Source organism: Mustela lutreola, chromosome 12 (assembly GCF_030435805.1).
Source record: "Mustela lutreola isolate mMusLut2 chromosome 12, mMusLut2.pri, whole genome shotgun sequence".
Taxonomy (NCBI): Eukaryota; Metazoa; Chordata; class Mammalia; order Carnivora; family Mustelidae; genus Mustela; species Mustela lutreola.
The window spans coordinates 8,603,460-8,619,518 of NC_081301.1; the positions used below are offsets into that span (position 1 = coordinate 8,603,460).

Consider the following 16,059-nt stretch of genomic DNA (forward strand, 5'->3'; position numbering starts at 1 on the left):
CAGGACAGGACTGAAGCTGCGGGGGCCGCGCGTCCTCCTGAGCAGCCCCCCGGTTCTGCACGCGGCACAGACAAGGCCCTGGGCCCTCTGCACCTCTGCATTCCTGGCGGGCGACCTGTTTCACGTGCTTTTGTGGCGTTTTCGCCTGCAAGGGGCATTCCAGAGGGCTATTCCCAGAGAACAGCAGGGCTTGCTTTGCCCTCCTGAACTTCCAGGGCTCATACCCAGGCCTCTCAACTCAGCGGGGTGCAGAGAAGCCTGCCAGGCCTTTCTAGAGGGCTGGGAGGCGCAGTGGTGGCCCTGTGCCCCAGTCCCCTTGGCTGGCCGCGCCAACGTCTGGGGTGATGCTGACCTCGCTCAGGAGGCATCACAGCAGCAAGCCGGGAAAAGGTTAAAACAAACATTTATTTAACAAATTATATTAAGACAGACAATCACACAGTGAAACTTCCCTTTGCCAAATACAGGAGTCACCTCAAATAAATACAGTAAGGGCGTCGTTCCTCTGCCGGTACACAGCAGCCTGTCCCAGGCCCCGTGCGGTCCCAGGGCAGCTCCCGGGCCTTCTGCTGGGAGAACGGAAGCCCTGCTGCAGGGTGGTGACAGCCACTCCCAGGCCGCATGGGAACAGGTGAAGACAGAGGGGCCAACCCAGGGGTGCCGGGCTGGGGGTTGGGCACGCGGCGGCCGCCTCCAGGCCCAGAGGCCCCGGTGTCCCGGTGGATCGTGGCCTGAGTCAAATGAGCTCGGCTTCTGCCCCCCTGAGCAGGCACGTGGCTGCCGTGTCAAGGCCCTCCTTGGCCCTCAGGCTCCCCGGGGGTCCGGGGGGCCCTCGTCGTCAGGGTGGAGCGACTGGGCAGGCTGAGCACCATGGCGCCCTGGAGGGGCGGCCAATCACGCTAGAACCAGGGAGGCTGGTGGTGCCAGGAAGTCTTCACGGGGCAGGAGACAGAAGGGTCAGAGCGAGGCATGTGCTTGGGCCGGGCCCCCTGGCGGGGTGGCTCCGAGATGAGACGCGGCTCCGGACCCCATCCCTGCCACTGACCCCTTGTGCTCACAGACGGGCCTCCGCTTCTTCCTTTGTAACAAGGAGTGACGGACATCCACTTCTGGGGGTTTGTTTTTTAAGGGGAATAACAGGAGAAAATGTGCTTACGGTGCCGGCCCGGTGGCTGGCGAGGAGCAGGGGTTCTGGCGCGGGTGAATCCTTGCTGGCCTCTGCTCCCGCCGCCTTTCCGCAGGACACCGGGCCGGGGAGGCAACTGTTGGGGTCGTCCTGCCGCCAGCTGGACCCCAGTCAGGACTCCCAGCGAGGGAGGCGCCGGCAGCTGCCCTCCTCTGGCTGGGGGGACAGGTGTGGGGGCTGTAACCTGTTTCCTCCGCCACCCACTCGGCTGTCCAGCTCTCCGAGCGGGAGAGGGTTGTGGCCCAGATTAGTTCCCGGACTCGGGGTGGGAAAAAAGCCTTGATACGACTTTGACTTCGCGAGTGAACGTGCAGCCAACAACTTACTCCTTACTACCTTTGTGCCATGTCCAAGGGCTTTGGAGGGAGACTGTGCATTTTCAGGGGGAAAAGGAAAGACAACAGGAAAACTGTGCTCTGGTTAGTCTTTTTGAGGAGGGACGGAAGCAGGGAGTGCCGGGGCCGGGGCCCGGGCGGGGGCGGGGGCGGGGGCGGGGGGCCAGGCCGCTGCCCTTCATGCTTCCGAGGACCCTCCCCCTCCCCTCCCCACGTGGCCCCAGGGTTGGTGAAGAAACGCTCCCTCCCAGGCACGAGCCAGGGGTCCGGCTGTCCTGCGGTCCTCATGAGCCCCACGCGCACCCCCAGCCTACCGCCACGTGCTTGCTTGACCCCCACCTCTCAGGAGGCAAGGAAAGGGGCTAGGAGCAGCCTGCAGTCTACCCCTGACAGCAGCCTTTCCCTACCACGGTCATTGCATCACTTGTTTAAGCTGTGGTTCAGGGGTACACACAGTCACTGTCACAAGTAGCTTCCGTCTACGGTGCTGTCAAGGTGGCCGCAGCCCGGCCGAGCCCAGCAGGTCTGCCCTCTTCCCGGTGCAGCCCGGCCTTGCCCTCCATGGGTCCCCTGGCTGCAGGACAGCCCCGGGGGCTCGGGAGGGCAAGCGCCCGCCTCCTCCTGGACAGCCCCGCCCCCCCGCCCGGCTCTGCCGTCCTGCACCTGGACTCCGGCTCCCCCATGCTTGTCTCTGGGACTCTCCGCTAAAATGCTTGCTTGTCAGTCAGGGACAAGGGCCGCCAGGTGCTGTCGGATGACAACCTCACAATTAGGCCACAAGCAAAGTGCACGAACCAAGGGAAGAGGAGTAATGGGGGTCGCCCCTCTCTGTTGGGCTTTGGGTCACATGGGTCACTTGGTTTTGGACGAGCCACCCAGGCAAAACGCAGTAGACATGGGGTTCCAACTCCCCAGAATCACGACCGGCTTATGTCAGTGGGTGCCTCTGAGACCAGTTCAACAGCTCTGTCCTCTCCTGGTTAAGCACCAGTCCCAGAAGGCCCGCAGACGGACTGCTGGCTCCAGCCCGTGGCCCCTGGGGGTTCCACCCACTCTGCCGTGGGGGACCAGGAAGGCCGGCCTCACTGGGGACATCCTCAGGTCCGGGCAGAGGCAGGCAGAGGCAAGCACTTCTCTAATGCACAGAGATCAGGAGGTTTTGGATGAACATCAACAGGCGACCGGGAGGAGGGGAGCTGCTTGAGGCGGCAGCGCCAATGAAGGTACATGAGGTATTTTGGCCCGCCCCACTGCTTAGCCGGCGGCCACCCTCCTCAAGGTGTTGGCCCGTTCAGAAACGTCCCGGGCGCCCTGGGGAGGCAGGCTCCGTCCCCGGCCGTGGCCGTGGCTCTCCCGTGCTCTCTTTGTGTTGGGGGACCCTCCCCACTCTCCAGACACATGGCAAGCCTCACGTCCAAAGCTCCAGCCATCAGGGGACACCCCCCCCCCACCCCCCCCGCTCAGAGGGGAGATACCAACATTCTGTGGAATTGATTCAGGACAAATCCCGAGAGCTAGACCAGGCAGGCCACCGGGGGGAGGGCCTGAGCCCCCAGGGACGGGGGCAGCCCCGTTCTCATGGCAAACACACGTGGAGCTGAGCTCGGCGGCCGGCGTGGTGAGAAGAGCCTGTGCGTCTGCTAGCCAGTTGTGGTGGACGGGTCTACACTGGTCCCAGCTCGGTGGCCTGGTTCAGACGGACTTTCTAAAACAAACATTGCTGTTTGTGGAGTGCGTCGCGATGCCTCCTGGCTCTGAGGACCAGGGTGACAGTGTCCCCGTGTGCCTCTGGGGCAGGCCGCTGGCTGAGCGTCTCCTCACTTGTGGCGGGCCTGTCCCTGGGGCAGGGCATGGGGCCGAGGCAGCTGGCATGGCAGTTGGCACATGGGCGTGGCAGAGATGAGCCCTTTGGGAGGAATGGGGGCGTGTGGCGGGGGAGCACAGTGTCCTGGGCAGCGACCGCGCTCCGAGCAAGCACCAGGGCCCTCCGCCCTCTCACCCCGAAGGCAAGTCCTCGGTGCGGGCCACTGGGCGTCCTCTCCCTGACCGTGGTGTGTCCAGTGTGTGGCTTGGGGGTGGAGTCTGAGGTGTGGCTGCCAGTGGGCAGGAACCTGGGCTTGGGGTCACTCTGGGACCACAGGATTCTTCCTCCCCCGTGTCGTCCGCGTCGCCGTGAGATGCTCAGGGCACTCGCTGCCGCTGGCGTGAGGGACTTGTTCCATGGCAGCCCCGAGTCTGGGGCCCTCGGGGAGGCCTCAGTTGCCACCCACCTTTGGGCCTTCCAGAAGGATGTGGATAGCTCTGTGGCAGGCAACAGTCAGGAGGAAAGGGAGTCGGCGGTGTCACTGGGCAGCTCCAGCACACGTGCGGGGCCCTCGGGGTGACTCCCGGGGTGGGTAGGGTCATTTGTAGGAGGGCCGGTCGTCACACAGACACGTTAAGAGCTGTTGGTCACTACAGCAAACACAGATTAGTGGCGATTATGAACAGTGTCCCCAGGGAGGCGGGGGTGTCCCGTTAGGCAGGCCGAGGGCCAAGGAGGTCAGAGCCCAGCTGCCCAGAGTCTCCCGGGTGAGCCCCACGGTGGGCCGGTAGGGAAGGGTGGGCAGGAAGGCCTGGGCGAGGGAGGGGCGTTCAGTAGTCTGGGCAGCTGCGTCTTCTCCCCACGGGGACAGGGTGGTGGCCGGCCCCTCAGGACTGGGGGATCTGCTGACACCGGGTGGGGCTGGGCGGGAGCCGGGCGGCCGCGCTCTGCTCCGTGCGGAAGCTGTATTCATACTGGAGGAGGGAGAGGACAGAGAAGCAGGGTCAGTGCGGGAGAAGAGCAGAGCAGCCCCTCCTCGGCCCCAGGCCTGGCCCGCAGGGACCCGAGGCCACCTTGCCCAGCGTGTGCCCTCCGTGCAGTGTGTGGGTGGGGGTGCGTGCAGGGACGCACCTCTGCGGCTGTAGGTGGCCCCCAGTTCCCGATGACGGATTCTATTCCCAGTCCCTGCTCTGCTCTCCGCAAGGAGGGACCTTGGGGCCGGAAGCCACGAGCTGGCCGTGGGCCAGGCTGCCTGCCAGGAGAGGGGTCGCAGGCGGGGTAAGGGACCGCTCTGGAACGCCATCCCCCACCTGACCTGAGGCCAGCCACAGCCACCAGGCCCGGGGGACCCTTGGTCCCAGTGCTTCCTTGCTTGCCTGCTGACAGGCTAGGTGACCCCGGGGAGGGGCAGGCGGCACCCCGCACGTGTGTGCCCTCTCCTGAGTTCCCAGCGCCAGTTCCGGAAGGTTGTGTGACTGTCCTCCGTACCTGACGAGGGCCCGAGGCTCCAGGAGGGCAGCACCCCACAGTGGCAACCCGGCCTGGGCCAGAATGGTCCTTGGAGGGGCACACCCGTCCCCTGCCCCACCTCATGCTGAAGACCGAAGCTTACCTGGCTCTCGGTCACGGACATGTAAAGGAAGGTTCCAAGTGTGACGGAAATTCAGAGGTACTTACAGAGGGAAAGGGGAAGGCCTGCGGCTCACCCCAAGGGCTAGGAGGGATGGCACCTTCCAAATGTGGGGCTGGTGGGCCGGGCCGCAGAGTGGGCCTGGGGCGGGGGGGCTGCAGCAGAGGCCACAGCAGCCGTGTGGGCCCATGGCTTTGGTCAGGCAGGTTCAACATTTTGAATCCCATCTCAAGACTCTTTAGCAGTAGAATTGCCCTAACAAGGGCTCCTCCCTGTACCCAGAGCAAAGCGGGGCTGCCTGGGCTGAAACAGCTGTTGCCTCCGGCACACTGAGGGCAGGATGAGAGGAAGCCCCAGGCGAGCGAGCGGCCTCCGCAGAAGAACAGCTCAGTGCTGAGGGCTTCAGCAGTTGGTCAAGGATGGGGGGTCAGCCACAGACTTTTGAAGGTTTTTCCCCTCAAGTAGAAATGGTGAGGAGGCACCCAGCGCACTGTGTCCTCCACCGCCCCTGCCGGAGGGGCCCATGGGGTTGACCCTACACAGGGAGAAGCAGACCTGGGCTCAGCCCATCCCGTCTCTGTATGAACTGCAGGAGGGAACAGCCTCAGGCTGCCTCTGAGCCCGGATCAAAGGGCCCCGCAACTCGTATAGGACGGTGGACCCTACAGACATTGTCCGTCACCAGGAGGGGCGGGTAGGAAGGACTTGACTTTGGAGGGTGACCTCAGGCAGGTCTTTGCCCCTCTCTGAACTGGGCCATGGTAAGAACTGACAAGCGTTAGCGAGGACGTGGAGAAAAGGGAACCCTTGGGCCCTACTGGGAACACAAACGGGTGCAGCCGCCATGAAACACGGTATGGGGGAGACTCACAAAATAGGAACTAGGACTCCCCTAGGACTCAGCAATTCCTCTTCTGGGAATTTATCCAAAGAAAACAAAACACTAACTCAGACACCTGCACCCCCACATTCCCTGCAGCATTCTCTCCAAGAGCCAAGACGCGGGAACACCCTAGGCGTCCCGTGACGGGTGAAGGGACAAAGAAGATGTGGCGTAGAGACATGATGGGCTCTTACTCAGCCATAAAAAACGAAATCTTTCCATTTGCAAAGCACGGATGGGCCTCAAAGGCATTACATGAGGTACAGTGAGTCTGAGAAAGACAAAGGCCATGGGACCCCACTTATATGCGGAGTCTAACCAGCCAGGGGCTTGCCCGGGGAGGGCGTCTGGATGGGCAAAGGGGGTCGAAAGGTACAGATTCCAGCTATAAAACTTGTCCTAGGGGTGTCATGGACGGCAGGGCGATGACCATTATTACTGCATTCCATTTTGGAAGGTGCTAAGAGCAAATCTTTTGTAATCATGGGGACAGATGTTAACTAGATGTGCTATGATCATTCTGCATATATACAAATATGGACTCATTATGTGGTGCACCTGACACTAATGTCCTAAGTCAATTACACCTCAATAAAAAAGTGGGGTCACAGTCTATCTCCAGAGCTGGCTGTGGGGATGGGGTGAGCTATGCAGGTTAAGGGCTCATGCGCCACGGTCACCAGGCAAGCGCTTGCTGCACATTTGCTGGCTTGGGAAAATCTATCAGAGCAGCCCCTAACCTGCTCCCTTTCCTGCTCCCTGATGACCAGGGCATGGGCCCTGGCTGGAGTCCAGCTCTAGGAGGCCGGCCCTGTGGAGCAGCCCCAGAGGCGGCCCCGGGGCAAAGTCTGGGACAATACCGCCACCTGGTGGCTGCTCGGGTGCATCATGGCAGGAAAGGTTCCCTGGGTTCCATCAGCGCCCACCCGGTTCTTCACCCTTGGCTGGGCTCCGAGCATGAGTGCATTTCTAGCCGGGGCTCAGGAGCAGCTGCCTGGCTGGGGAGCTAGGAAACCAGGGATCAAAGGTTGGGAACGGGAAGCACTGCCGGAGGAGCGGGGTTCGGGGGCGGCGGGTATCTGGAGTGCCAGTGGAGAGAGGTTTCGGGAGAAGCACACAGGCTCAGAGGGTGAGGACAGGCCTTGTACTTGGGTGGAGGACCTGGAGGGGAGCAGAGGGAGGACACGGGCTGGGCATAGTGGCTTCCATGGGAGCAGTTCTGGGTGGGCGAAGCTTGGAGAGCTGTCAGTGTGGCGGGTGCGGTTGCCCCTCAGGGGTGGGGAGGGGGGCACCCAGGGAAAGAGCTGAAGCGGGCTGATCCCACTTTACTGCACAAAAGTCCCTGGAAGTCTTGGTAAAAGGCAGATTCTGACTCAGAAGGTCTGGGGTACAGCCCAAGATTCTGCGTTTTCAACCAACTTCCAGGTGATTTGGGGACCAGTTCAGACAATTCTGTGACCCAACCAAGGGGACGAAGGGGAGGATGTGGGTGGGAGTGAGCAGAAAGCAGAGGGCTAGAGACATTAGGGCTGGGCTGTGGGGAGCTGTGGAGGGAGGAGGCTGGGGGTGCTTTACTCCGGCTGCGCGGAGGCCAAGCCCGGGAGATGCCTGCCTGGGGCAGCGGACAGAAGGCACCTCTCAGAAGCAGCCAGAAGTCCCAAGCGCACACGCTGCCTTTTCCGGATTCACAGCCTGCGCACGCCGCTTCCCCTTCCCCCTCCAGAGCCGGGACTTGGTGCCCTGCACAGATTGCTGTCCCCCCACTCCTACCCTTGGGAGCTTTTCCCTTTTTAGGTTATCTTGGCTGGAGAAAAGCATTATTCCCCCCCCCCCACCCCCACCTCTTGTTTTCTCTAACTCCCCAAATGAAATTTCAACATATGTCCCCAGACATAATCCCCCTTAGGCTGCGGATAACCCTTCCCACAGACACTGTCTTCTGCCCGGGATTGCTGGCCCCAAAGTGTTTGCCCAAGAGACTAGGGCCGCTTCTGGAAGGCCTTTCACTCCCTTGGGCAAACAGTGAGTACCTTTGAAGGTGGATTTGGGCCCGGATCTGTTTACTCAAGACATTAGTCTCCTGCATAAGGAAAACCTGCACTCGCGTACAAACAGCAAATCCTTTTTGAATTAAAAAAAATTTTCAATTAAAAAGCATTTGGGTTCACAGAGCCGAGCCCAGCTGAGCGGCACCAGGCCATGGCGCCCTCTGGTGGACACAGGCCATCACAGCAGCCAGGCCTGGCGGTGTTTCCAGGAAAGAGATGTCACTGTCAGGGGCTGTTTTGAGCTTTCCTGGGGCCCAGGGACCGCAGTGTCCCTCCGCCTCCGCCTGGGAGACCCTGCAACTGATGCATCGTGCCTCTCTAGCTGTGGGGCATGAGGCCCAGCGAGGCCATCGTCCTAGTCTGTGGGACATGTGGGCCCTGGCTTCCAGCTGGATGGTGGCGGCTGTCACTTAGACCCAGCCTCACTGGCACAAAGGGGGCCAGCAAACCCCTGTCCACTCACAAAGGCATGAGAATCACCCGAGACACTTTGCCTGAAAAACCCAGTCCTCCTGCTGCATCAGAATCAAGGTTTCTCACCAAGCCACCGGTGCCCAGGCCCCTTCTGGCGTGGGGTGGTTCTGGTTCACCTGGTGGGGCAGATGGCATCTTCCAAAACCCCCAGGACACCTGACAGATTAGGCAAGTGAGAAGCACTGCCTGAAAACTATCAAATATAGTTCAGACGGTCTCCGAGTTATGATGTTTGGACTTTATGACACAGTGAAAGCAACAAACGTTCAGCAGAAACCAGACCTTGGACTTTGAGTTGGACCCTGTCCTGTGCTGCTCAGCAGCCACTGTCCCCGGACAGCCACGCGACCACGAAGGTCCATGATGGATACGCTGACGGCCGGGCTGTCCCCATACGACTGTCCTGATTTCCGCCTTCAGTGCGGTATTCAGTGAAGTACACGACACAACACTTCATTATAAAAACAGGCTTTGTGTGGGATGCGCCGCCCAGCTGCGGGCTCCTGGCCGGGTTCTGGGAGTTGAGGGCAGCCAGGCTAAGCGGTGCTGTTCGGTAACTTTGGGGTAATAAATGCATTTTCAGTTTACAGTGCTTTCAACTCATGACGGATTTAATGGGGGGGGGGCGGTCACCCCACTGTAAGCTGAGGAAGATCTGCAGAGGGCAGAAAGGGCGAGCAGGTACCTTCCCTTCCTGGGTCTGGCAACAAGCAAATCAGAGACTGAAATCAGAGAAAAGGACAGAAAGGGATTATTTCCAGCACCTGAGTGTTGTAGAAACGGAGGCCAGAGACCTGGGGCAGGATCAGACTTCCCCAAAGGTCCAGAAAGAGCCAGGGCAAAGCTGGACTAGGCCCACAGGGGCCCCAGGGGTGGGGGACAGGCGAGCGTGTGCACCCCCTTCCCTGCGGCTCGGAGGTGGGAGCAGGCTGACAGATGGGAGCCGAGGAGTCAGTGTAAGCTGGCACTGGGGTGGATCACGGAAGAGCCTGGAAGGGTGCGTCGAGAGCAGGTCCAGAGCAACCAGGCTGGGCCTCAGAGGCCGGGCCAGGGGAGAACAGGTAGAGGGGAAGTAAGGGGGCCAAGATTTAGGTCAACAAAGAGTCCGGATCGGGGTGCACGCACACTGAAGGGTGGGCTTCGGTAATCACGGAGGGTCCCCGGGCAGGCAGATGGGCCTGGCCCCGTACAGTCAGGAAGGTGGACGAGGTTCTTAGTGGCTCTGCTTCCCCAGAGCCTGCCCAGGGCCTGCCCTCCCAAGCCGGTCCTGCACCTGCTCGGTGCCCCACAGCCCCAGCCGTGACACGGGCTCTGCTGGTCACCCACAGCTCAGCCTCTCCAGGGATTTCAGCTACGGGAAACCTCACTCCTCACTCGAGGCCTCCACGCCCTCCCCTCTGTCTGCACGTCTGGCTGCTGGAACTCAGCCCCAGGGGAGCTGGGTGCAGAAGGGCCTTGAAACCCCACAGGGCACCCTCGTCTGTGTACCAGGGCATGGGATCCAGCTGATTTGAATACATCGCCCCCTTCATGCTCCTTAAGGGCCGACTGAGGACCAACACCGCACCGGACAAGCCCGGGAGTCCTCGTTGCATGCCTGGACTCCGGTGCCACATGGAGATCGGAACCACTGAGCGAATGGGGGACGCGCTGGGGGCCCGACAAGCGGGAACGATGGCTTTGCCTGGACGAGGTCTCCCCACGTGCACACTGGGGGCCCAGAGGAACGCAGGGCATTCCAAGACTGCCCTCCCCATTCTACAGGGAGGTTCTAGAACATTCCGGAGCTGGGGAGAGAACGCTCTGGAGCTCAGGGCTACAGCCCACGCACCCTGTGACTCTAATGTGACAGGAGATTCCATGTCCCGAGTCGGGGTGCTGGGACCAAATCCGTACACGCCCGTGAAGCTGGTATTGCTGTCTTTCCACCCCGGTGGGCAAACGGGGCTCTCAGCGGCTGAGAAGCCTTTCGATGCCGTGAGGAATAGAGGGGCAGCAGGGAGGCATCTTCAATGCCACAGTCCCATGGGGATGCCTGGGTCCCCCGCAGCTGCACAGAGGGGTCGGCACGGCTCCTGTAGGCGCTCAGGGAAGCCGCCTCGGTTTCCGTTCCGGCTTTCCCATTGGGTTCCTGGGCTCTAATCCGAGAGGAGTAACCCCGAGTCGGGGCCTGAGCCCCACCCAGGCCCACTGCTGGGTCCCTCCCTAAATGATGATCCAAACAAGGGCCCTTCCAAGACTCACCTGCTTTGGCAGGAACCATGTCTGTCTGGGCACCGGACCCGGTGGCACCAGCCCAGAAAAGGGCTCCGACAGCGGCTGCTCAGTTCATCAAATTCACAGCCTTCTGCTGATCCAGCCCCCAGGTCTTTCCACTCTGGGGCATCCAGGTCCCTTTCAGGGATCCTCCGCACCCATTCCTCCCTCCTTTCCTGCTCTAAGCCTGGGTCTCCCAGGACGGGGGTGGTGACACCCTGCATGGGCTGCCTCCTGGGCTCAGTGCCGGGAGAGCCCCCCCACTCCCAAGGCAGCCTTCACTCACGAAGCTCACAGAGCAGCTTCCTGCTGGGGGACCCAGAGAGGAGCGTCGTTGAAGAGATCCCAGGAGTGGAGCAGGGACTCCCCCATCCCCGCTCTGCCCCAGCACAGCGCCAGGCCCGCCCCTCCTCCAGGGGGAGGATTGAGTGGGTTCCGCAGAGACCTCTTCTTCCTCAGTCCCCAGCACCGAGTCCTAAATGGGCCGGGCACAGCCACACCTTTGTGCCTTTCTGAACTCAGTTCTCCCTCGGACACTTTTTCTCTTCAATGGCTAAACTCTGTCTTTTAAGGCCCAGCTAAAGGGGTACTTGTTCTGGACATGTTCCTTCCTTCCCTGGGGAGAATTCATCCCAACTCCCCGAGCCTACCCAACACGTCACATATCCTCCTAAGTGCACGGTCAGGATGGGCCACAGTCGTCTCTGTAGCTCCAGAGCCTGGTGGAGGCTATGGCCATGGATGGATGGATGGACAGACGGATGGATGAAGGGACACACGGATGGAAGGAAGGACGGATGGACGGGTGGTGCAGGACGGGTGAATGAAGGAACAGATCAGTCTTTGGGTCCAGCTCAATGCAAAGGAGAGAAGGCAGCTAGCTTAGGGGCTACGTTCTGAGGCAGATGGCAGGTTATTCTGATTTTTAGTCTTTTGTGGAAGCAGCCGTCCGTCCAGCCCTGGGTTTTCTGACTTCCCCCAGCCCTCTGAGCACGATGGTGGGATCAGTCCTATCGTGTGTTATTTAACTCAGGCATATAAATTCCAAAGCTCAGTTCTTGGCCACATCACCCCGTGAATGCAAGAGTATGAGTTTGAGTGTTTTTATCTCCACACAAACACCATGTGCAAGCTGGAAGTTCACATGCTACTGGTCTGTGGGATGTTTAAAAATAAACACTGAAAAGTTGAGACATTGCATAAAATGCCAACATTTTCTAGCTTGTTCTAGAAAAAAATAGGAGGCTGTAGCAATTCTGGATGTTCATTCTTGCAACTAGAGGCTGCTTCCTTTAGAGAGCCATGTCCTTTTCAATTTGCCACACTCCCCACCACCCCCTATAAACTGCCCAACTGATGTTATCACTATGATTGTACTTTGTGAGTGTGTAGGGTTGTGGGGACAAAGTAAGCAAGAAAGTGAAATATTTCTTGTACCCATGTCTACCAAAAGTAGAAGGAAAGAGAGACTGAGAAGGTCATGTAATTTTAAGGAAAAAGGGGCAAAGGCACATTCCGTGCTGGTGCTGAAGACCGCAGTATGGCCAGTGAGGACACGGAGGTGTCCTGCTTGTCCCCAGCCCCTCCCCCACTTCAGGACCAGCGGCCTGGCAGGGGCCTACATGTCCAGCCTGCCCCCTCGACTGTGGGCCAGGCCATGGATGGGGACTTTGTGGCTGAAAATGCCATTTCTATGTCTGTAAGCAACCATGGGGCTTCCCCTCATTGGGTCAGCATTTCAAGAACTCATCTGAGTATTAACTTTTAAAAAACGGATCTGTGAACTTTCCCTGCTCTAGGCTCTTTGTAGGAAATATTTAAAACACCACCACTTGCCACACTTGCCACCCCCGGAAGGTGAAGGACGTGGTCGCTCTGGGAAAGCGCCCTCCTTATTCTTTCTGTCATCTTTATGCGTTTTACCTGCGTGACAGGCAAGCTTCTCGGAGTTTAGTCTGGGGGGCAGATATTACTTTAAAACATGGGGGATGAGAGTTTTCAAAACATGAGGAGAGAAAGATCCTTCTGTGAAGGGCTTGTGGGAGACCTCGTATTCATCTGGGCTTTGGGTGGCAAGAGCGAGGGCACAGGTCGCGATGATGACCGGGACAGGTGAGGCTGCCGGACCTCACCTCTGCTGTGGCTTCCTTGCCACCGGCTCAGCCTGCAGCTCTCAGCTCTGTGATGCACGCCCGGGGCCCAGGCTGGGCGGGGGCTGCCGCCCGCAAACCCAAGGGGTGGTGTGTGTGGGGGGTGGGGGGCTCAGAGACTCTCAGAATTAGGGACTCTATTAATATAATCTAGCATATTAATATGCCCATGGAGAAAATGTATGATCATCTCAATAGATGATTAAAAGACATTTATCAAAAGCCACCATCCATTCCTGATAAAAAACCGTTAGAAAAATAGAAATGGACGGCTAATTCTTTAGCAGGATAATAATAAGAAAAAAGAGAGTGAGAGACGTGTCTATATATAACAAGCCCAAACGCAGCATTATGGGTTAACACGGATACTAGAAGCTTCTACTAAGGCACAGGTCAGATGCGGCGGCACAGTGGCCAGAAGGCGGCAGGTGAGGTGCGGGGAGGTGCAGGCAGGTGTGGCGGGAGGAGGCCCCATTGGGGTCTGCAGGTGCACAGCTGCTTGCCAGCGACCCCGGAGAAAAGCAACTGAAAACCCATCAGGAACAATAAAAGAAGTTGGTCAGAAGCCTGCAGGTTCTTGATCTATAAATGCCGGGAAATATGACGTCGGAAAAGAGCCGTTCCCAAGAGCCGTGAGAACATTCAACATCCAGAAGAACCTGAGAAGCAGCCTGTGGGGTCGGCATTTCTGCTGTGCGTGGCGACAGAGACCACCAGCCTTGGGGTCGGGACATTTCATCTAAAGTGACAGTCGCTGCTCTGCTAATCTATGCAGTCAGTGCGGTCACAATAAACACCTAGAACAGAGTTTCTGAAAACCCCTGCCCCCAAAAGGTTCTCTAGTGAGCTGGGAGAATAATCATGTGATTAGAAAAGTTGGGGGGTTATGAAGGGAGAACTCCGGCACATGTTGAAGCTCATCATAAAACTGTTAAGATTCAAGGGCGCCTGGGTGGCTCAGTGGCTAAAGCCTCTGCCTTTGGCTCAGGTCATGATCTCAGGGTCCTGGGATCGAGCCCCGCATTGAGCTCTCTGCTCAGCAGGGAGTCTGCTTCCCTTCCTCTCTCTCTGCCTGCCTCTCTTCCTGCTTGTGATCTCTGTCTGTCAAATAAATAAAATCTTAAAAAAAAAAAACCCGTAAGATTCAAAACAGGGTGGCAATAATATTAAAAGAACAGAGAAGAATGGAGTCAAGAGCAATGGTCCCCGGGTCCGCTTACATTACAGAACAGTGTGATAAAGACAGCATTTCAAATGCACTGAAGAAAGCAGTCCGTGTTAAGAAAACTGGGGCAAAATAAGGCTGGTCTTAATTCTAGTAGATTTCAGATGGATTAAGTAGTTGAAAAGAATTTCATATTTTAATATATTTAAATATGAAAGAGTAGAAGAAAACAGACTGATTATTTTTATCATCTTCTAACTTTGGCACAAAGCCCCAGATAAATAAATAAGATGCTGAAACATAAAATAAGAGCCTGTGAAAAAATTAAAACTATTGTACAGCCTAACACATCATTAACAAGAAGAGCCACTGGTTAAAGGTGTGTTTGAGCAAGGGACAAGGAGAAAGTTGTTATAAAGAGCATAAAGAAGGGGCACCTGGGTGGCTCAGGTGGTTAAGCCTCTGCCTTCGGCTCAGGTCATGATCTCAGGGTCCTGGGATCGAGTCCAGCATTGGGGCTCTCTGCTCAGCAGGGCGCCTGCTTCTCTCTCTCCCTTTCCCTCTGCCCCTCCCCACTGTTTGTTCTCCCTCTCAAATAAATAAATAAAATCTTATTAGGAATTCTTAAAAATAAATGGAACCAAATGAAGCCAACAGAAAAAATAAGGCAAAGGCGCACAGAGAGATTTGCAAAATGCATACAAATGGCCAATAACCGTGTGAAAGAACGTTCACCTTCAGATGCCAGTGGTCAGCCCTAGTGGGAATGTGGGAAATGGGCACCTGGGTGGCTCAGTGGGTTAAAGCCTCTGCCTTCGGCTCAGGTCATGATTCTAGGGTCCTAGGGTCCTAGGGTCCTGGGATCGAGCCCCACATCAGGCTGCCTGCTTAGCAGGGAGCCTGCTTCCTCCTCTCTACCTGCCTCTCTGCCTGCTTGTGATCTCTGTCAAATAAAATCTTAAAAAAAAATGTGGGAAACAGGCATCCCCCTCATACACTATGGGGTGGGGAGGTCACAATGTGCATGGCCTTTTTGGAAGGCAAAGTGGCAATATATATTCTCCTAAAGAAAGACCCAGGGGAGCAAAGACACATGTACAAGAAAATATACTGCAGCCGTGTAATAGCGAATAATTGAAAACAACTCAAAACTCAATCAATAGTGGATTGCTGAAATAAATTATGGCGTAATCATAAAAGGGAACCACATGTAGTCATTAAAAAGAATGAGGTAGGTCTGGGCGAAGTGATAGGGAAGGTTGTGGAAGTGAAAAGCAAGGTGAAGCTTATGTATAGTGTGAGCCTACGTAATGCCCGTGCGTGTGCATGTGCGTGTGTGTGTGTGCGTGTGTCCACATTTTACTTCCTATGTTTTTGTGATGTTTACAGTTTTATAAACACCTACAACCTTTGAACTCAAGGGGAAAACACTAAATATTAAACAACTGATTCTGATCGGCAGGGTAGCTGTTTCAGATGATAAAGTGCCCACAAGATCCACTACAATTTACGGGGAGGGAACTCATCTCTGGCATGAAGCTGGTCCCTAAACCAGGGTCACGCCCCTGAAGTCTATGCAGGGGTGGTCCCCAAGCTGCTTCCCATATTTCAGAAGCCAACACCTCCTGCGTGCCTTCAGAAAGGCCGTCCGTTAAACTAAATCATTAGGTTTCTTTGTTTTGGGCTGGAATGGTCTAACTGTGTATAAGGGTTTGGGTGGCAGCTTGGTGCCTTTGAGAAATATAAAAAAGGGGAGAACAGGTTAACGTCTATTTATTTAATTGACTTTTATATAATAAATGAATTAGGCAGGTTTCTTTCCCCAAACGTATCAGTTACTGAAAAATCAAGAAAAAGGATTCTGGGGAGAACAAGGCTGCCGACTTCCCGTTGCAGTTTAAGACCTGACCACTAGATGGTGCAAAGGGACCGCAATTTGTGCGCCCTCTCCCTCCACAGAATTTCTTTCAACGTTAATAAGCACAATGAAAGCTTTCCAAAAGTAGAAGGAATGAACGATTGTGCTGGGACACGAACATTTTGCTTTTATAAAATTGGGACTCTGCCATTTCATTACTGATACAAAAATCTTCTGCCTCACTTTCTTCCCACATATGCAGGTCCCAAA

The 16,059-nt window shown here is 56.9% G+C and overlaps 1 protein-coding gene across 2 annotated transcripts in view; it reads right to left on the reverse strand.

Annotated features, from left to right (window-relative positions):
• Positions 1 to 386: 386 nt before the first annotated feature.
• The window catches only part of MVB12B (multivesicular body subunit 12B), a 186,156-nt gene continuing 170,483 nt past the window's right edge, over positions 387 to 16,059 (reverse strand). For both annotated transcript variants that reach the window (XM_059142623.1, XM_059142624.1), the window contains exon 10: positions 387 to 4,299. In XM_059142623.1, the coding sequence (XP_058998606.1) occupies positions 4,213 to 4,299 (87 nt within the window). In that variant the 3' untranslated portion in view covers positions 387 to 4,212. The remainder of the gene's footprint in view (positions 4,300 to 16,059) is intronic.